Here is a 20,826-nt window from a genome sequence, read left to right as displayed (position 1 = left end):
CCGGCACGGCCTCTTGTGCAACCGGCGGAGGCGGCGGTGTGATGCCTCCCCGCGGATGAGGAAACTGAGGCAGGGCAGAGGTCAGCCGCGGGCGGGGTTGACACAGCTGTGGCCGCGTGGGGAGGAGCCCTCGTCGCCACACCTGGGTCCCAGGAGACCCGGCGGGAGCGTTTGGGTGGGTGGGTGGACTTCCCAGACCCAGGGAGGGCGCTGAGGACTGGGCGCACATTTAGCGTCGACCTGCGACCCGGGAGGTCACGGTCCCATCGGTTCGATTCCCCACCGGGGCTTGGGGGGCGTGCAGGAGGCAGCCGATCGGGGATTCTCCGGCATCGTGGATGTTCTCTCTCCCCCTCTCCCTTCCTCTCCGAAATCAATAAAAACATAATATTTCTTTAAAAAGAAATACATAAAAGAGCAGCAAATCCATAGCTTTCTCCAAAGAATGGCCACGTGGGATCCGCCCCCAAACCAGGAGGCCCGAGCGGAGCGCCGTGTCCCGAGGTCTCCAGGAGAAACCCCCCTCCCCCGCCCCCGTGGGTGGGACCAGCTGAGAGGTGCCCGACCTAACCCCCCCCCCCCCCGCCGAGGAACAGGACCCCGTATCGCCAGCGCCAGGCAGTGGCCAGGGACTCTGTGCCCATCCCCTCCTTTAGTCCAGGGGGATTCTGGGACATATGTCTCATCACGGACAGTTGGGCAATAGAAGCTTAAGGTAGTCACCTGCCTCAGGTGACCTTGCTGGTATGTGCGTGCGGGGGGGAGGGGGGGGAGAGACTATTTCAGAGGCAGACAGGGGGGATGGAAGCTGTGCACCCACCACCCGGGGTCGAGCCTGCATGCCTGGCCCTCCGGACTCCAGTGCCCTGCACACACGCTTGTTTCTGTTTTTATTTTTAAAGGGAGATCACCTTTGTATTTTTAAAATATATTTGTATTGATCTCTGAGAGGAAGGGAGAGGGAGAGAGACAGAAACATCCATGATGAGAGAGGATCATGGATCGCCTGCCGCCTGCACGCCCCGGGCCTGTGCCCTGACCGGGAATCGAACCGTGACCTCTTGGTTCCGAGGTCGACGAGAACCGCTGAGCCACGCCGGCCGGGCTTCGCTCGTCTCCGGGATGGTCCTTGCGCCCGCCAGGCCTGGTCCCCCTCGGAGCCTCTGGCTTGCTTTCCCCTCTTCCCGGAGGCTCACCCCCCGCCCCCCCCAGATGTCTGGGTAGCTCATCCCTGTTTCCCTAGGAGCCGACCCCATTATTCTCCGCGTTCCCTCCTGGGCGCTCTTTCTCCCGTGAGCAGGGAGCCGCTGGGGCGGGGCTGGGCTGTCACGGTCGCTGTGGTGTCCCCACGGCCCAGGGGGCTCACGTGGGACAGCGGGGTGAGCAGAGGTCAGCGCTGAGGTCCCCTGCTCCTCCCCTCCTCCCCGCCCGCCCCGCCCTCCGTGCCCTTTGGCAGCGCCGGGCCATCAGTTAGAGGCGAGGCTGCGGAGATAACAGTAATGAGGGAGATAACCGTAATGAGCGCCGAGTCCGCCAGACACCGTGCAGGTCGCTGTGTGGTACCCGGACGGGGAGGCAGACTGGGGAGTCACCTGCCCAGGGCACACGGCCGGCCGGAGGGGTAGAACCAGGTGGTCCGTCCAGGGAGCCCGGGCGACCCCGTGCCGCTCCTCTGCGTCCCAGCAGCTGGCCTGGGTGTTGGGGGCAGGGCCCCCAGTCTAGGCCCGGGTCCGCCTCCCCGTTCCTGCCCCGCGTGGCCAGGCCGGTGGGTCCCCCGGCCGCTCCTCAGCGTTTCCTCCTCCAGGGCCGCTGGGATGCGCCCCACCCCTCCCTCAGGGCCACGTCCCGGACTCCGATGCCCAGGGAGCTGGGAGGCGGCCTCCTGCTGTGGTCCGCTGGGCCTGGCCTGGCCGTCTGCAGGACCTGCCCGGTCAGCTGTGCCGGAGGGCATCGCGGTGGCGGGCGGACCGCTCCCGGGCCCCGGATGGCGGGTGCTTCCTGCACGCCCCGCGCCTGGCTGCTTAGGGGAGCCGTGGGGACGGGCCGTGGGGACGTGGCCGTGGGGACGGGGCCGTGGGGACATGGCCGTGGGGACGTGGCCGTGGGACGGGCCGTGGGGACGTGGCCGTGGGGACAGGGCCGTGCCCGGGGATCGTGGCCGTGGATCGTGGTGCTCCCGCCCGGCTCCGTTTGCTCCGTTTTCTTCCTCTCCCCCCCCCCCCCCCCCACTAGGCACTTCCTTCCCCCGGGCGTGCGAGGGCCGCGCTAGGCTCCGTGGGAGGCAGCACACGTGCCTGAGCCGGTCATTTTCGGTTCCTGCTCTGCTCCTGGCGGACCAGCCGCTCTCTGGCTTCACAGTGAGGTGTGCACACATGGGTGCTGATGTGTGCACGCGTGGGCCAATTGGGCACACATGACTGGTGAACCTGTGTGGGCATGTGCATGTGTGTGTTTTAGGGTGATCACATGCCAAAGCACGTGCACACATGTTCACTGTGTCAACACGTGCAGGCACATGCCTCTGTATTGGTGTATACATGGAATGCATGTATCCGTGTGTTGATATGTGTCCACACACCAACACAACCTATGTGAGCCCATGTGTTTGCATGTGCGGGCACGTGGGCACCCACATGGCAATGTGTGCCGGTGCATGTGGGTGTGTGGTTACATGTGTGGGCAAGTGCGCACACACGTTACTATGGCCCCATGCCCGTGTGCATGATCACACAAGTGTTTACACAAGTCTCTGTGTTGGTGTGTGAGCATGCACGGAGCACACATGTACATGTGTGTTGATCTGTGTCCGTGTGTTGGGGTGCACACATATGCTGTGTATCCCAGCGGGGCCCCAGGGCTGGCGTTTCTCCTTCGGGGAGCAGTTCCCGGGGGTCCCGGGAGTGACCGACACGGCTGTGCGGCCGGGAGGGGCCGTGGGTTGCCCAGAGCTCGCCTCCCGCGGCGGCTGGCATCGCCCCGGCCGGCGGGCAGAGCGCGCTGCGGGCTCGCGGGGCGGGTGCCCGTCCAGACCGTGGGGCCCTCGCGGGGCGTTGGTGCCCAGGAGGCTGTTCCCACGTCCTTGTCCGTCACAGCGGCCCCGGGGTCACGGCCGCCCCGGCCGCTTCCCGCCGCCGGCAGACGGGCCGGGCTTCTGTGCGGGATCCGGGTTAGGGGACTCCCAGCACCCCCTGCGGAGAACCCGTGTCGGGCTCCACGAGAAACACGCGGCAAACACCACCCGGCAGGCCGCCTCCTGTGCGCCTCCCTCCTCCTTCGGGGCGCCTGGCCCCGGAGCGGCCGCAGAGAAGCAGGACGGCGCACAGAGCCCGTGGGGGCCGGGCCGGCGAGGCCCTGGGGGGGGGGGTGGCGATTCGGTCTGGTTTGCAGCTGGGAGCCCCTGAGCCCGGAGGCCACGACCTGTGACCCAGGGACCTGTGACCCGTCACCCTCTACATTTTCTGTTCTCCCCCCCTCCCCCCCGTTTCTTCCTGTTCCCGGCCGGGCAGGGGAAGGAACAGGAGTGGCCTGACCCTTGCTCGCTTCTCGCATTCCGGGAGGTTCCTTCCCCCTTTCGGGGCTCTCGGGCGGCTCCGCGGACGCTTGAAGGAGCCTCCTGCCCTGTCTGTCTCCTTGACCCCTGACCTTGGGGGTCGGAGGACGCAGGCGCCCTCTGAGCTCACGCACTCCCTGTGAGCTCAGCCGCATCGCTGTCCACGCGCCTTTGCCCGGCCACTCCCCACGGCATCCCGGGCCTGGCCTTCCCCTGATTCGGTGGCTCCGGCTCCGGCTCCGGCTCAGGGGGGTCCAAGGCGGCTCAGCCCCGCCCACAGCCCGTCCCCTGGCCTCGGTCCCCTCTCAGTGGCGGCTCCCGCACCCCCGGCCGCCCGCGCCCACAGCCTCAGGCAGCCCTGACCCGCTCTGCTCCCACGCGGAGCCGCCGGCAGGTGGTGGTTCTGTTGTTGAGAATCCAAACCTGAGGATGTTCCTCCCGTTGGTGTTTTGTGCGTACGTCAATATTTTAATTAATCGGAAAAATCGAAGTCTGATTTACATTATCTGGGGACCCTCACGCCGCTTGGAAGGGGTGAGAAAAAATCTATTGATTTTGAGAGAGAGAGAGAGGGAAGGAGGGAGGGAGGGAGGGAGGGAGGGGTGGGGGAGAGAGAGAAACACGGATGTAAGAGCGACACAGCGGCTGGCCGCCTCCTGCCCAGGTGCCGGGCTGGGCTGCGGATCTCACCTGGGACCCAGGTCCACATGCCCTTGATCGGGAATTGGACCCACGACCCTTTGGTTTCAGGCTGACGCGGGAACCGCCGAGACACACCCGCCAGGGCAAACCGCCAGGAGGTCTGAGGCTTCAAAACACACCCAGGCCCGGCCGGCGTGGCTCAGCGGTTAAGCGTCAACCTAGGAACCAGGAGGTCACGGTTCAATTCCCAGTCGGGGCACAGGCCCGGGTTTCAGGCTCGATCCCCTGTGGGGGGCGTGCAGGAGGCAGCCGACCGCCGACTCTCTCATCATCGCTGTTTCTCTCTCTCTGTCCCTCTCCCTTCCTCTCTCTCTAAAGTCAATAAAAACATATTAAACACACACACACACAAACATAATTAGCTGTTCAGCTACCACAGTGGTTGGCAAACCGCGGCTCGCGAGCCACGTGCAGCTCTTTGGCCCCTTGAGTGTGGCTCTTCCACAAAACACCACGGCCTGGGCGAGTCTATGTTGAAGAAGTGGCGTTAGAAGAAGTTTAAGTTTTAAAAATGTGGCTCTCCAAAGAAATTTCAGTCGTTGTACTGTTGATATGTGGCTCTGTGGACTAATGAGTTTGCCGACCACTGAGCTACCACCTCCTAGAGGCCGTGGATCGAGTCAGACAAAGCCGTCTCGAAGGCTGTGAGCTCGGAGGCGCAACGTGAGCGCACGGAGTGAGGAGACTGTTCGGGGGCAAAGGGGCATCAGCCCTCCTTGCAGCCCCACCTGCCCCACTTCTGCCAACGAGACATAGGAACCCGGCCTCGGAGCCGGGGGCTGCGGGGCAGAATGCCAGGGAGCACCACAGCACGTGCCAAGGCCCTGAGGCAGGATAGAGCCTGGTGTGTGGGCGGAGACGGCCTGGGCGGCGGGCAGGGGCCACGGAGAAGGTCCTTTCGGGCGGTGGGGCCGGGTGGGCTACCCCACGGGGGGGGGGGTTCAACCAGGGGCGGGAAATGCTACAATCTGCATTTAAAAAAAATACATTTTATTGATTTCAGAGAGGAAGGGAGAGGTAGAGAGAGGTAGAAACATCCATGATGAGAGAGAATCATTGATTGGCTGCCTCCTGCACGCCCCCCACTGGGGATGCAGCCCACAACCCAAGCATGTGCCCTTGGCAGGATTCGAACCTGGGACCCTTCAGTCCTCAGGCCGACACTATACACTGAGCCAAACCGGCTAGGGCTGCATTTTTTTTTTTTAAAGAGCATTCTGGCCCTGGCTGGTGTGGCTCAGTGGATAGAGCCTCGGCCTGCAGACTGAAGGGTCTCAGGTTCGATTCCCGTCAAGGGCACCTACCTGGGCTGCCGGCTCGATCCCCGTCCCCGGTCGGGGCCCGTGCAGGAGGCCACCCATCGGGGTGTCTCTCCCGTGGGTGTTCCTCTGTCCCCCCTTCCCTTCCTCTTTCTCTAAACATCAACGGGAAATACCCTCGTGTGAGGATTAAAAAAAAGAGCATCTGGCTGCAGAGAGAACGGCGTGGTCAGAGTGGAGCGGGCCGTGCGGGGCGGGGGGGAGCCAGCCCCGTGGCCCCGCGCAGGGCCACACCGGCCACTCGTCACGCCCCGCCCCGCGGAGCCAGCCGGGTCTCCCAAACGCCCGTCCGGTCGATATCTGAGTCCGCGGGCCTGTGCCAGGCAGCGGTCCAGGCGCTCGGGACACAGAGACAAACACCACGGCGGCCCCTGCCCTCCCGGCCACGGTCCTCCGGGGCAGACGGACAAGAAGCGGTCAACACGCTGCAGGGGTCAGGTGCTCCGTGTCCCTCGGGGAACGGGGCCGACGCCCACCACGGAGCCACACCGGCCGGGAGCAGCCACGTGTTCTCGGGCAGGGTTCCTCACGTCTCAGGTGGCCGGGCCTAGAACTGGGGTTTAGCTCAGCGCCCTCTTCCTTTTCCTTCGGGGAAAAACCCAGAGGGAGCGGGCCGGATGGGAGACCCCAGGGCGGGGAGCCGGGCAGGCGGAGGCCCAGAGCCGCTTGCTCACAGGCGGCCGGGCGGCGAGCCCTCGGGCCCACGCCGCTCCGGCCGCCCACACCGGTGGCGGGGTTGGGAGGAGCTGCTGCTCCGTGCCAAAGCCGGCCAGGTTGTGCCAAAGTTCAGGCTTTGTCTGCTGCCCCGGTGGGCGGCTCCGGTGTGTGTGTGCCGGAGGGCACGGGGCGGGCCCGGGAGCCGAGGACTCGGTGCCCTTTACCAGAACCCGCCCGGGAGGTGCCGGGGAGCGGGTCTGGACGCGTAGCCGGCAGGCGTCTTCTGCAACGGCGCCCAGATGCCTGAACGGCCGCCGGCCGGCTGGCCCCGGTCCCAGAGCCCGGCGCGCCCTTCTTCACCTGGGACTGCGCGAGGTGTGGCCGGGAGGGCCCCCCCCCCCCCCCGCACGGCCAGGCCCCCGGGAGCCACCCTGTGGGAGCTGGGAGGTGCCCTGGGTGTGGACGTGAGCGTATCCATGTGGCTGAGAGGTGCTGGGGACTGGGGGCTGGTGCCATGAGGTGGCTCTGGCATCCGTGGCATTTATTTTTATTGTTAAAAACACTTTAAGCCCTGGCCGGTGTGGCTCAGTGGATAGAGCGTCAGCCTGCAGACTGAAGGGTCCCAGGTTCGATTCCAGTCAAGGGCACAGGCCCAGGTTGCAGGCTCAATCCCCAGTGGGGGGTGTGCAGGAGGCAGCCGATCAACGATTCTCTCTCATCATGGATGTTTCTATCTCTCTCTCCCTTCCTCTCTGAAATCAGTTTTTAAAAAAAGTATATATATATATATTTAAAGCAAAAAAAAACACACTTTAAAATATATATAGTTTTATTGATATCAGAGCACAAGGGAGAGGGAGAGAGAGAGAAACATCCATGATGAGAGAGAATCCTGGACCGGCTGCCTCCTGCACGCCCCGCATGGAGGATCGAGCCCGAAACCCGGGCCTGTGCCCTGACTGCGAATCGAACCGTGACCTCCTGGCTCCTAGGGCGACGCTCACCCGCCGAGCCAGGCTTATGAGGACGCCTGTCCTCGGAGTCAGGGCCCCGCTGGACCCAGGATGACTCATCGGGGATCCTGAACTAATTTTATCTGCGCGGAGGCTGCGTCCAAATCAGGCCCCATCGGAGGCCCCAGGTGGACACGAATTCTGGGGGACCCCGTCTGACCCCCGGCAGCATGAGTGCCCGGCCCTCACCCCCCCCCAGGACGCCGGGTGCACCTCCGACCCCGGGGCCGGGCTCCCGGGAGCGTGACTTCGTCCTGAGAGCCGGCTTCCTCTCCTGCGGACGGCGGTGTTCTCGGTGGTCACGGGGGTGTTCTCGGGGTCACGCACCGTGACAGCTGGGCGCACTGAGACGAGGGTAGCGGGGGCAGGAGGACCCGATCGGAAAGTGTGCGAGAGGTGCCGCCGCGGGGACACAGGAAGGCACCGCGAGAGGCCGCCGCTCCCCCGCCCCCCGGGGCCTCGCCCGGAGGTGACGCGGGTCGGGCTTCCTCCTGAGACCGTGTGTTTGTCCGCAGGATGTGTGTCCCCCCTCCCGGACTCACGGCCCTTGTCCCTCAGCCTCCCTCCACCGGTGCTGACGCCTCGAGGATCCGGAGGTCCGCCTGCTGGCACCGAAGTCACGCATGTGGGCGGCGGGAGGCCTCCCGGGCGCCCTCCTGCCTCGTACACGCGGCGCCACCAGGGCAGAGCTGCCTGCCCTCCTCCCAGAGCCCGAGGCGGCCACAGAGGCCACGTTCCCGGGGGGCCACGGAGGTTGGGGTCCATTTTACTTTATTTTATTCTTAAATTTATTGATTGAGCCCGGCCGGCGTGGCTCAGGGGTTGGGCGTCGACCTATGAACCAGGAGGTCACGGTTCGATCCCGGTCAGGGCACAGGCCTGGGTTGTGGGCTCATCCCCAGTGGGGGGCGTGCAGGAGGCAGCCGATCCAGGATTCTCTCTTTATGGATGTTTCTCCCTCTCCCTCTCCCTTCCTCTCTGACATCAATGAAAACATTTTTTTAAAAAATGCACAAAAGACTCTGAAGGGTTTGGCTCACAGGCAGGGAGGGGGCCGGGCAGACAGGTGCCCTGGTGGCCAGTGGGGAGGGTCCCAGGAGCAGGCCGGCGTGGGCACCGCCTGCCGGGCAGAGCGCACCGCACGTGCAGAGGCCGGAGACGGGCGGTTGCTGATGCACCGGAGGGCGAGGAGACAGGCCGGTGGGCTGGGGGGAGTGACGAGGACGCTGGTGAGAGGAAGGGCAGGCCAGGCCACGGGGGACCGCGTGCGGAGTTTATTTTTTATTTTATTAAATGTATTTGTGTCGATTTCAGAGAGGAAGGGAGAGGGGGGGAGGGAGAGAAACATCCGTGATGAGAGAGAATCGTGGACCGGCTGCCTCCTGCATGCCCCCCACTGGGGATGGAGCCCGCAACCCGGGCCTGTGCCCTGACCGGGAATCAAACCTCCTGGTTCGTAGGCTGACGCTCTAACCACTGAGCACACTGGCCAGGCCTATGGGGCTTGACCCGGTGGGAGTGGGTGCCAGCCCTGTCCGCGGCTGGGATTGGATTTGGAGACGCCCAGACCCAGGGCCCTGGGACAGGACAGCACGCGGCGCCTCTTGCGAAAGATTAACCCGCGGCTTCCAGCCGGTGGCTGGGCGGGGGGGGGGGGGGGGGGGGGGCGGCGCCCCAGCATTTTAAAATGTGCAATTCCTGACGGACTGTTTAGTCAGGGGCACTGACCCCTTCCCCTCAGGTAGTAAAAAAAGTAAATAAATAAAGACAGCAGCCGTCCGGGCGCGTGATCCCAAAGGACACCCATTGTTTTGGTCAGGTCGGCGGAACGTGCATTTCTCGGAGTGCCGTGTGTGTGTGTGTGTGTGTGTGTGTGTGTGTGTGTGTGTGTGTGAGAGTGTGTGTGTGTGTGTGTGAGAGAGAGAGAGAGAGAGAGTGTGTGTGTGTGTGAGTGTGAGAGAGAGTGTGTGCGTGTGCGCGCGCGCGCGCCCCGGGCGAGGGGAAGGCTGCCATCGCTGGGTCAGCCTCGGGGGCGGCAGCCCCGGGCCCGGGGTTCCTGCCGGCGGGAGCGCGCTGTCCGGTGGTTGCACGACCTCGGCCACCGCGCCACGTGTTCCTGGATTGAGGCCACGGCGGCCGAGGCGGCTCATTGGGCAATAGTCCTTGTGACACAGGGACGCCCGGTGCCGTCTTCAGGGCAGGGGGTGGGGGTCTTCTCACTCTCTCTGCCCTGCCACGGGGTGGGGGGGGGGAGGGGTGACGCCCGCGCGGCCAGTGGGGAGCGAGGCGGAGAGGGCGGCCGCACCCTGCCTGGGGAGGGACAGAGGGCGCCTGCTCTCGGCTCTGCGGCCCAGCTGGTTCTGAGCGAGCTGCTCGGCTCCTCTGCCGTCATCGATGCCACAAGCCCGGCCGGCGGGGCTCAGGGGCTGAGCGTCCACCTAGGAGCCAGGAGGCCAGGGTTCGATTCCTGGTCAGGGCACAGGCCTGCATGGCGGGCTCGACCCCAGTGGGGGGCGTGCGGGAGGCAGCCGGTCCCTGATTCTCTCTCGTCATGGATGTTTCTCTCTCTCTCCCTCTCCCTCTCTGACGTCAATAAAAACGTATTTACAAAAGAACAGAAAAGTAGGCTAATAGCTAAAAATGAACGTGGATGAAATTTTCATCCTTTTCCATCACACGTTCGCCAGGCCACTGCCCGGCCCAGGCTGGGCCCCCAGCCGGCCGCACTCTGAGCATTTTGAAAACATTCACGATGAGTCACGAAAACATACGCAAAGGAGTGAGTGGCAGAAGCGCCCCTGGACGCTTCCGGGTGATTCCGTGGGTCTCGGCTCACGCTGCTGGCCGCTCTGCAGTGCGTGCTGAAGGCCTGCTGGGCGCCAGGCCCCGGCCCAGGCCCTGGAGGTGCCTGGGGACACAGCAGCCGCCGCCGGGACTCCCAGACCGCGCGCACAGCGGACCGTTCGTGGGCCTTGCAAACCTCCTGCCACGTGAGAGCTTCCACGTGTGGCCTTGTGTATCTCCTGCTTGGTGTTGTTGTTGTTGTTGTTTTAATATATTTTATTGATTTTTTACAGAGAGGAAGGGAGAGGGATAGAGAGCTAGAAACATCGATGAGAGAGAAACATCGATCAGCCGCCTCCTGCACACCTCCTACTGGGGATGTGCCCGCAACCAAGGTACATGCCCTTGACCGGAATCGAACCTGGGACCCTTGAGTCCGCAGGCCGACGCTCTATCCACTGAGCCAAACCGGTTTCGGCTCGTGTTTTTTTTTAAAAAACTTGTTAAACTTCTGGGCAGGCCTCCCGACGGTCAGGGGTGGGCTGGATAAGAGGGAGTGGCATCCAACCAGGGATCCCCTCGACCCTCTCTCCTAATCTTTGCGTGGTGGTGACCTTTGACCTTGGGGGAGGCGCGGGATAGAATATGTGGCCTTGGTGAGGGGGGCGGGAGATGGAGTCAGAGGCTTGGGCCCAAGGTAGGATCCTGGCCGCGTGGTGGCCCTGCTGTGGGCGGCGGGACCGACCCGGTGTCTGACCCGTGGGGGTCCGGCCCAGCCTGGGCTCAGCGACCTCGGGCCTTGGGTTCTGGCGAGGAAAGAATTCAGAGCGAGACCCACACGCAAGAGAGCATTAATCGGGTACATCTCGGAGGTGGAAGCAGGAGGTCCTGGGAGGAATGGGCTCGGGAAGCGCGTTCTAGAGGCCAAGGAAGGTGATGGTGATGAGCCTGGGGGGTGAGGAGGGGGGAGGGGGAGGGGCTGGGTCCTCCGTCCTAAGGGCTTTGGGGGAGATTTTAGGGGAGGCCCCAGGGGAGGGTCCAATGGAACATTCATCAGCAGCTCCCCAGGTGAGTCCTTCGGGGTCGGATCTCGCTGCCTGATGGATTGGCGGGTGGGGGTGGGGGTGGGGGTGGGGGTGGGGGTGGGGGTCACACTGACTGCCACTGGCCCTGGCCTCAGCCTCAGCCTCCGCCGCGGCCGGTTATGCTGCTTCTCTGGGCCTGGAGCGCAGACACAGCTGAGGCCCAGATGCTCTCAGGGAGGAGAGGCCGGGGGTCCAGACCCCAAACCACAGGACCCGGATGTGCGGGGGGCGGAGGGTCCCCCGGGCGAGGTCCCGCCCGCAGCGGATGGTCCCGCGAGGCCTGGGCTCTCCGCCTGGGCACCTCCTGGACCTGCCCTCGTCCTTGCTCGGCTCCGTCCGTCCGTCCGTCCGTCCAGCCGCCCGCGGCGGCTTTCCCCGCAGTCGGCTCCCTCCTGACCTGAGGGGGTCTGTCTGGGGACCCGGCGGTGATGGCCTTGCGGGTTATTTTAAGACGTGTTTTTAAAGCGCATTTGTTGCTGGCGGACGTGGAGATAAGTCCAGCTTCCTTCCTGGCCTTTGCACGGCTGAGTCCCGGCCAAGATCACCCGCCCGCCCGCCCCGTCTGTTCCTCGAAAAGCCCCGCTCCGGTGCCGGCGCCCAGCGCACAGCCCGTCTGGGCAGCCCTCTGGACTGTGCAGGGAAGGGGTTGGTAAGAGGGGGTGGCGTCCAACCCGGAGTCACCCCTCTCCCCACAGGGAGGTCACCCCTCCGGGAGGTGGTGCCAGGGCAGCTGGTGAGCCAACTGTGACCTGAAGGTGTGAGGCGTGGCTCAGGGGTTGAGCGTCGACCTAGGAACCAGGAGGTCAGGGCACAGGCCCGGGTTGCAGGCTCCATCCCTAGTGGGGGGCGAGCAGGAGGCAGCCGATCCCTGATTCTCTCTCCTCATGGATGTTTCTCTCTCCCTCTCCCTTCCTCTCTGACATCAATAAAGATATATTGAAAAAGAAGCTCATGAAATGTGGGGGGACCTGGAAGAACCGAGCCCTCAGGGCCGCTGACGCCTTTGGTTTGGGGGGCCCCCATCAGTGCACCACAGCCCCCCCCCACACACACACACCGTGGTATCTCGGTCCCAGATGCCTCGTCCACATTGGACTGAGCTGGAGACAGGCCTCGCTCTCCCCACGGCTGGCACACAGGGACCCCCCAGCGCCCCCACCTCACTCCCCCGTCTGTGGCCTTCACCTCACAGGAAGGGGTCAGCGGTAATCGGTCTCTGTGGTCCCGGCTCCCCCGCCCCCACCCCCGCAGGACCTTCCTGGACAAAGGTCAGGGTCGGCGGTGGAGGGCTCACTTAGGCCCTCCTTCAAGTGAGGAGGAAGCGAAGACAATGGCAACGCTTGGCGCGGCTGCTGGGGAGGGCGGGGGGGGGAGGGGTGGAGGAGGAGTGGGGGGCGCTGCTCAGGGAGGGGTCATGTGGTGAAGAGCTGAGAACAGCTCTGGCCAATGTGGCTCAGTGGATAGAGCAGGCGTCCTCAAACTACGGCCCGCGGGCCACATGCGGGTGTTTTTGCCGTTTTGTTTTTTTACTTCAAAATAAGATATGTGCAGTGTGCATAGGAATTTGTTCATAGTTTTTTTTTAAACTATAGTCCGGCCCTCCAACGGTCTGAGGGACAGTGAACTGGCCCCCTGTTTAAAAAGTTTGAGGACGCCGAAACCAGTTTGGCTCAGTGGATAGAGCGTCGGCCTGCGGACTGAAGGGTCCCAGGTTCGATTCCGGTCAAGGGCATGTACCTCGGTTGTGGGCACATCCCCAGTGGGGGGTGTGCAGGAGGCAGCTGATCGATGTTTTTCTCTCATCGATGTTTCTAACTCTCTATCCCTCTCCCTTCCTCTCTGTAAAAAATCAATTTAAAAAAAAAAAGTTTGAGGACCCCTGGGATAGAGCATCGGCCTGTAGACCAGGGTCCCGGGTTCGATTCCGGTCAAGGGCCCATGCCCGGGTTGTGAGCTCGATCCCCAGTAGGGGGCGTGTAGGTGGCAGCTGATCCATGATTCTCTCTCGTCATGGATGTTTCTATTCTTCTCTCCCTCTCCCTTCCTCTCTGACGTCAATAAAACACACACACACACACACACACACACACACACACACACACACCAGCATAACTAGATTCCCCGTTCACTTTCATTGTGCAAACCCCTTTCCGCCGAGCCGTGGGGGCGGGGGTGTCGCTGGCTCTGTGGGGGGGGGGGCGGGCGCGGGGCCCTGGCCGCCCTCCTCACAGGGTGTCTCCTCGCCCCCAGAACGTGCGCATCGACCCCAGCAGCCTGACCTTCAACGTGTGGAAGGACCTGCCCGTCCCCTTCTACCTCTCCATCTACTTCTTCGACGTCCTCAACCCCAGCGAGGTCCTCCGGGGCCTCCAGCCGCACGTGCGGGAGCTCGGGCCCTACGTGTACAGGTGAGCGGGAGGGGCGGGCCGGGCGCAGGGCAGGTGTGGGGGCGCGGGCTCTACGTGTACAGGTGAGCTGGAGGGGGCGGGCGGGGCGCAGGGCAGGTGTGGGGGCGCGGGCCCTACGTGTACAGGTGAACGGGAGGGGCGGGCCCTACGTGTACAGGTGAGCGGGAGGGGCGGGCCCTACGTGTACAGGTGAGCGGGAGGGGCGGGCCGGGCGCAGGGCAGGTGTGGGGGCGCGGGCTCTACGTGTACAGGTGAGCTGGAGGGGGCGGGCGGGGCGCAGGGCAGGTGTGGGGGCGCGGGCCCTACGTGTACAGGTGAGCTGGAGGGGGCGGGCGGGGCGCAGGGCAGGTGTGGGGGCGCGGGCCCTACGTGTACAGGTGAACGGGAGGGGCGGGCCCTACGTGTACAGGTGAGCGGGAGGGGCGGGCCCTACGTGTACAGGTGAGCGGGAGGGGCGGGCCCTACGTGTACAGGTGAGCGGGAGGGGCGGGCCCTACGTGTACAGGTGAGCGGGAGGGGCGGGCCGGGCGCAGGGCAGGTGTGGGGGCGCGGGCCCTACGTGTACAGGTGAGCTGGAGGGGGCGGGCGGGGCGCAGGGCAGACAGGATGGGGGGCTGCCAGGCCGAGCCCCTGAGGTGACTCCAGGAGCAGGCCCTGGCTCTGGGACAGCGCGGGCAGGGGGTGCGCTGGCTGGGTTCCGGGTAACCAGGGGCGACGCTCAGCAGCTGTGCCCCAGGTTTGGGAGCCAGAAACTAGTCAGAGTCAGTGGCAAGCATCCACTCGCTCCCTCATCCACTCATTCATTCATTCATTCACTCACTCACTCATTCACTCGCTCCCTCATCCAATCATTCATTCATTCATTCACTCACTCATCCACTCCCTCCCTCATCCACTCATCCACTCATTCACTCCCTCCCTCATTCATTCACTCACTCCCTCATCCAATCATCCACTCGCTCCCTCATCCACTCATTCACTCACTCCCTCATCCAATCATTCATTCATTCATTCACTCACTCATTCACTCGCTCCCTCATTCATTCACCCACTCCCTCATCCAATCATCCACTCCCTCCCTCATCCACTCGCTCCCTCATCCACTCATTCATTCATTCACTCATTCACTCCCTCATCCAATCATCCACTCCCTCATCCAATCATCCACTCACTCCCTCATCCAATCATTCACTCATCCACTCACTCATTAACTCATTCACTCATTCTTCACTCAGTTACTCCTCCACTAATTTATTCATTTTCTCATTGATTCACTCGCTCATTCACTCCCTCCCTCATCCAATCATTCACTCACTTATTCATTCACTCAGTTACTCCTTCATTAATTTATTCACTCACTCATTCTTCACTCAGTTATTCATTCACTCATTCATACATTCTTCACTCAGTTACTCCTTCACTAATTTATTCATTCACTCATTCATTCACTCACTCATTCTTCACTCAGTTACTCTTCCACTAAATTATTCATTCACTCATTGATTCACTCGCTCATTCACTCACTCACTCATTCATTATCCACTCATTCATTCACTCTGCAATCATTCATTCACTCATTCATCCACCATTTATTCATTGATTCATTCAATCACTGGTTCACTCATTCATTATTCACTCATTCAGTCATTGATTCATTAACTCATTCATTCACTCATTTACTCATTCACTTACCCATTTACTCATTGTTCGTTCATTCATTGATTCACTCATTCACTCATCTACTCATTTATTAATTGATTCGTTCACTCATTCATTGGACAAACGTCTGTTGAGCACCGAGTGGATTTCTGTGGCTGTTCTAGGCACAGGGAACCCCGAAATGGACAGAAAGCGCTGAGCTGCCTGCCGTGGAGGTGGGGCAGGCGGGTGACGACGAATGAGTGGAATCCTATGTTAGTGTCGGGGAGGGGGTACCTATGTTAGTGTCGGGGGAGGAGGGTACCTAGGTTGTGCCGGGTGCTGGACTTTAGGCCCGAGACGACCAGGGGGTCTCTTGGACAAGGTGACACGTGAGCAGAGACTGACGGAGGCGGACTGGCCAGGTGGGGGGACCTGTCGGGCTTTGGGGCGCTCTCCCGGGCGCGGTGAGCCTCGCGTGTCCTGCGGTGGGCAGACGGCGGGAGGACGGACTTGGGGGGCGTCCAGGCTCGGCTTGGCGCCGGCAGGTTGGAGATGGGCAGAGACACCCCAGGAAGCCAGGCGTCGCCCCACTTCCCGCCCCCCCTCCGCAGGGAGTACCGGCACAAGAGCAACATCACCTTCAACGACAACGACACGGTGTCCTTCCGCGAGTACCGCAGCTTCCAGTTCCAGCCGGACATGTCCCGCGGCTCCGAGAGCGACTACGTCTACATGCCCAACATCCTGGTGCTGGTGAGGCCGGCCGCCCGCCCCCCCTCGCGCCCACTGCAGGGCCCTTAGCCAGACGTGTTCCCCGGTGGGCGCGCTCTCTCTCTCTCTCTCTCTTTCTCTTTATTTTAATATATTCTTATTGATTTCAGAGAGGGAGAGAGAGAAAAATATCCATGCTGAGAGAATCACCAATCCGCTGCCCCACGCCGGGCCTGTGCCCTTGCCTGGGCATCGGACCGTGACCTCCTGGTTCCTGGGTGGACGCTCCACCCCTGAGCCCCGCCGGCCGGGTGCCCCCTGGGCTCTCTGCCCTGAGGCCCGGCTCCAAGGCCCGGGGCCGGCCCGGCCACGCCCAGCCCTGAGCCCAGCTGTCCCCTCGCCCTGCAGAGCGCGGCCATGATGGTGGAGAAGCGGCCGATGGCCCTGAAGCTGCTGATGACCCTGGCCTTCTCCTCCCTGCGCCAGCAGGCCTTCATGAACCGCACGGTGGGCGAGGTCATGTGGGGCTACGACGACCCCCTCATCAGCCTGGTCAACAAGTACCTGCCGGGCATGTTCCCGTTCAAGGGCAAGTTCGGGCTGTTCGCGGAGGTACGTGCGGCTCAGAGAGGCCTCCCTGGTCCTCCATCCACGCATCCCGGAGACCAGTCGCCGGCTTTTTAAAAACACGTGTTCTTATTGTTGACGGTGTAACGGAGAGCTGCCGTTCCCAGCCTCCCGCTGGCTGTGGGGGCCTGGGGGCCGCGGGTCGTCACGGGCAGAAAACCTAGCTCCTCGTGTTCCTGGAAACCCAAAGGCGGGGTTCAGGCACGGTGCGATCCAGGCTCCCCTGATGTGATTGGGCGGGTGGTGCCGAGGAGGCAGGTCTACATGGCGACGACAGCACTGATCCGAGCTGCCTGGTTTTTCTTTCGTTTCTTTCCTTTTTTTCTTTTTCTCTTTTATTTTTTTTCCCCCCAAATATGTTTTTATGGGTTTCGGAGAGAGGAAGGGAGAGGGGGAGAGAGAGAGGTAGCAACATCGATCGGCTGCCTCCTGCACGCCCCCTGCTGGGGATCGAGCCTGCCGCCCGGGCACGGGCCCTGACCGGGATCGAACTGGTGACCTCGTGGTGCCGGGTCCGCGCTCCACCGCGGAGCCACGCCGGCCGGGCGGGTCCTCCTCCCCTCGATCCCCAGGCGCTGGGGCGCAGGGGTTGCCTGGGACTAAACGGGGGCGACGGGGGTGCCTCCCCCGCCCCTGAGGCTTGAAGCTGCTGTTCTCTGCTGTGTCCGCAGTTCAACAACTCCAATTCCGGGCTCTTCACCGTGTTCACGGGGGTCAAAGACTTCAGCCGCGTCCACCTCGTGGACAAGTGGAACGGGCTCAGCAAGGTGAGAGCCGGGGCCGCGGCAGGCCCAGCACGTGGCCTCTTCTTACAGCCCAGACAGCTGGGACGTGCGTCCCGTCCCTCCTCACTCACACCCCAGCCCGGCCGCCAGAGCCCGCGGAAGCCCCGGTCAAGAGCCCCGGCCGCCCCTGTGCCGCTTACCCTCTGCTCTGGGCCTCCCCGCAGGTCAACTACTGGCACTCGGACCAGTGTAACATGATCAACGGGACGTCCGGGCAGATGTGGGCGCCGTTCATGACTCCCGAGACCTCGGTGGAGTTCTACAGCCCCGAGGCCTGCCGGTGAGCGCCCTGCCGGGCCCTGGGCGGAGCTTGGCCTCCTGGCTTAGCCACGTGGCCTCTGTCGTGGCTCGGAGAGAGTGTAGGCTCCCCGGCATTTGCCAGCCCTCGCAGGCTTGTTGGTTGCACCTGGAGGAGCCAGGCTCCGGCTGCAGCAGCTGGTGCAGGGACAGGGGAGGGAGGCAGCTGGTGCAGGGACAGGGGGGGGGAGGCAGCTGGTGCAGGGACAGGGGGGGGGAGGCAGCTGGTGCAGGGACAGGGGAGGGAGGCAGCTGGTGCAGGGACAGGGGAGGGAGGCAGCTGGTGCAGGGACAGGGGAGGGAGGCAGCTGGTGCAGGGACAGGGGGGGGGAGGCAGCTGGTGCAGGGACAGGGGAGGGAGGCAGCTGGTGCAGGGACAGGGGAGGGAGGCAGCTGGTGCAGGGACAGGGGGGGGAGGCAGCTGGTGCAGGGACAGGGGAGGGAGGCAGCTGGTGCAGGGACAGGGGGGGGAGGCAGCTGGTGCAGGGACGGGGGGGGAGGCAGCTGGTGCAGGGACAGGGTGGGGAGGCAGCTGGTGCAGGGACAGGGGAGGGAGGCAGCTGGTGCAGGGACAGGGGGGGGGAGGCAGCTGGTGCAGGGACGGGGGGGGAGGCAGCTGGTGCAGGGACAGGCGAGGGAGGCAGCTGGCCGCGGGCGGTCGTGGGGCGGGGGTGGCCATGGGCAGGAAACCATGGAGGCTGCAGGGGGCGGTGACACAAGGCCAGGGTCGCCCCGCTGGTGCCGTCTGGCTGGGCTGGTTTCCACCTGGGCGCGGAGTCCTCTGGGTCGTCCGCCCGGGCCCTGGGCCTGGGGAGGTGCTGGCTCAGGGCTCCGGCCGAGGGCGCCGGGCAGGGGTCCTATCTGTCCTCCTTCCCCTGGGAACTCTGCAGCGTGAGCGGGGGCTCCCCTGCCCCCCGGGGTGGGCGAGGCACTGGGGACATGACAGGGACAGGATGGGACCGGTCCCTGGTCCTCAGAGCTGTGTCCTGGCTGGGACCCAGGCCAGTGTGCCCCCACGGGGGTCAGAACGGGAGGGGATTGTGCTGTGCGTATTCACTTCTTAAATTCTTATTTAATTTTACTTTTTAAATGTTTTTTCTATTGATGTCAGAGAGGAAGGGAGAGGGAGAGGGAGAGAAACAGCGATGGTGAGAGAGGATCGAGGATCGGCTGCCTCCTGCTGGTGGCAGTGCCGAGATCCGGGGGTCACCCCACCCGTGTGTCCCCACAGGTCCATGAAGCTCATCTACCAGGAGGCCGGGGTGTACGAGGGCATCCCCACCTTCCGGTTCAAGGCCCCCGACACCTTATTTGCCAACGGGTCCGTCTACCCGCCCAACGAGGGTTTCTGTCCCTGCCTGCAGTCCGGCATCCAGAACGTCAGCACCTGCAGGTTCAGTACGTGTCATCGCCCGAGGGGGGGCGGTCACCCTGACCCCTGACCCCAGGGCCCGAGGGTGGGACAGTCACCCGGCCCTGTGACCTCAGGCCCGAGGGCGGGTGGGTGAGGGCGTATCTGCTGTGCGCTCCGTCCCGGCCTCCCTGCTCTGGATAAGCCGGTCGGGCAGAGATAACGCGGCCGCAGAAAGGTATCTGAAAGAAAGAAGCCGCGGCTGTCAGTTGCCCTCGTAATAAAATCCCACGAACTCCGTGACCTGGGACGCAAACCGTGACTGTAAACAGCTCTGTGGCTCCGAGTCCCGCGTCAGGTCTCCGAGCCGCCCTGCGGCCGCGTCCTTGACCTTGGTGGAGGCCGAGGGCCCTGCAGCGCCGGGTCATCCAGGCAGCGTGCCCCACCGCGTCCCCGCCCGGGCTCATCGGCCTCCACACCGCGCCCTGGGGCTTGGGAATGAGGCTCCGGCAGGCGCCCTGCACCTCGGCCAGGGAGGAAAAGAGGCTGGTGGATTGTTCCGGAACATCTCGCCGGGCGGCCCTGCGGTCGTGGGGCGGCCCTGCCTTCGGCTCCGTGGGAATGGACTCAGGGCGCACTCTCCGTTTTTCCCCTTTTCTGGGCCCTCTGCTCCTTGTCTCCTCCGCAAGGCCCATCCCTGTGGTCGTGGGGTGCCGCGCCCTCCTCCTGGCTGTATAGTACTCCACCAGGACCACACCCACGCTCCTCGCCTGTTACTGCTCACGGGCTTCTGGGTCTTGGGGTGTTTGAAGCGTGATCTCGGGGCGGCGGGGACAGGCCTGTGTGTGATTCCTGCTTCCTGAGGGTTTTCTCTGGAGATCAGACCCCCCACAATCTGCCTGCCCGGGAGCTCTCTCCCCTCCAGCCTCCGGGTGGGTGAGGCCCCAGGCTCCCAGCAGCCCCGATGGAGATTGCAGCCCCAGGTGATTAGATAAGGTCGCCATAAAGCTATAAATTAATTAGCACTTGCAACCAGGGCGGGTTCTCAGGGCTGTTTGGAAATAAAACAGAAAGAAGCACATGTCTGGGTGCTGGCCCAACGCCAGGTGGGCAGCCGGGGCGGGAGCCGGGGCAGGTGAGGGCAGCCTGGCCCCACCCACTGCGCTCCCCGGCCCTGGAGGCCTGGCCACGGGGTCTGGTGGAGACACGCCACCTTCAAGGTGGGGGCCCGGCTGGGGACCGCCTCCCTCCCCGAGAGCCCCGGGTTGCGCCCCCAGTGAAAGTGGGGTCCCGGGTCCCGGCGTTTGCTCTGACGGGCGCCCTCGCGGTGCAGACGGGAAGATGGGGAACGGGGTTGTCCGGTTGCGGGACATGGTCCCTCGGGTGCCCGGGGACGTCACAGGTGCCGGGAGGTGGCTTGGGAGACCAGGGCCCCACGGGGAAGGAGGGTTTGTGTTCCCGTGCTCTGTCTGTCTGTCTGTCTGTCTGACCACCTCCAGGAGGAAGTGTCCGCTGGTGCTCCAGGGCTCGAACAGCTTTCCAACGTCACCTGTCTCTCTCTTTCGTGAATCTTCACCCAGGGAGACTTCCCGTTGGTTCTTAGAGAGAGTGGGGGGGGGGGGGAGAGGCAGAGAGAGAGAGACATCGGTGTGAGAGACGCGTCGACGGATTGCCTCCCGCGTGCTCTCCAACCGGGGCGGGCATGGACCCTGCCACCCAGCACCCACCGGAGAGCTGGCCGGCGCTCTAACCACTGAGCGCACCAGCCAGGGCCTCCTCCGAGAGGCCGGCCCACCTTTTCCGCTGCCCTCCGGGCCCGGCAGGCCCCGCGCTGTCCTGGCCGCGGGCATGTGCGGAGCCTGGCTGGGTCGGCTGGCCCTCACGCCTCCCGTGGGC

At 63.7% G+C, this 20,826-nt stretch overlaps 1 protein-coding gene across 3 annotated transcripts in view; it reads left to right on the top strand.

Moving 5' to 3' along the window:
* Nucleotides 1–20,826, top strand: part of SCARB1 (scavenger receptor class B member 1) — a 37,335-nt gene that overhangs the window by 3,713 nt on the left and 12,796 nt on the right. For 2 of the 3 annotated variants that reach the window (XM_079762646.1, XM_079762645.1), the window contains exons 2-7: nt 13,361–13,518; nt 15,771–15,912; nt 16,279–16,482; nt 17,169–17,264; nt 17,447–17,562; nt 18,811–18,977. In XM_079762646.1, the coding sequence (XP_079618772.1) occupies nt 13,361–13,518; nt 15,771–15,912; nt 16,279–16,482; nt 17,169–17,264; nt 17,447–17,562; nt 18,811–18,977 (883 nt within the window). The remainder of the gene's footprint in view (nt 1–13,360; nt 13,519–15,770; nt 15,913–16,278; nt 16,483–17,168; nt 17,265–17,446; nt 17,563–18,810; nt 18,978–20,826) is intronic. The other variant, XM_079762647.1, reaches the window with a different exon arrangement.

Source organism: Cnephaeus nilssonii, assembly GCF_951640355.1.
Source record: "Cnephaeus nilssonii genome assembly, chromosome: 22".
Classification (NCBI taxonomy): domain Eukaryota; kingdom Metazoa; phylum Chordata; class Mammalia; order Chiroptera; family Vespertilionidae; genus Cnephaeus; species Cnephaeus nilssonii.
The sequence above is the reverse complement of the archived record's forward strand: the minus strand, read 5'-3'. Positions and strand labels throughout refer to the sequence as shown.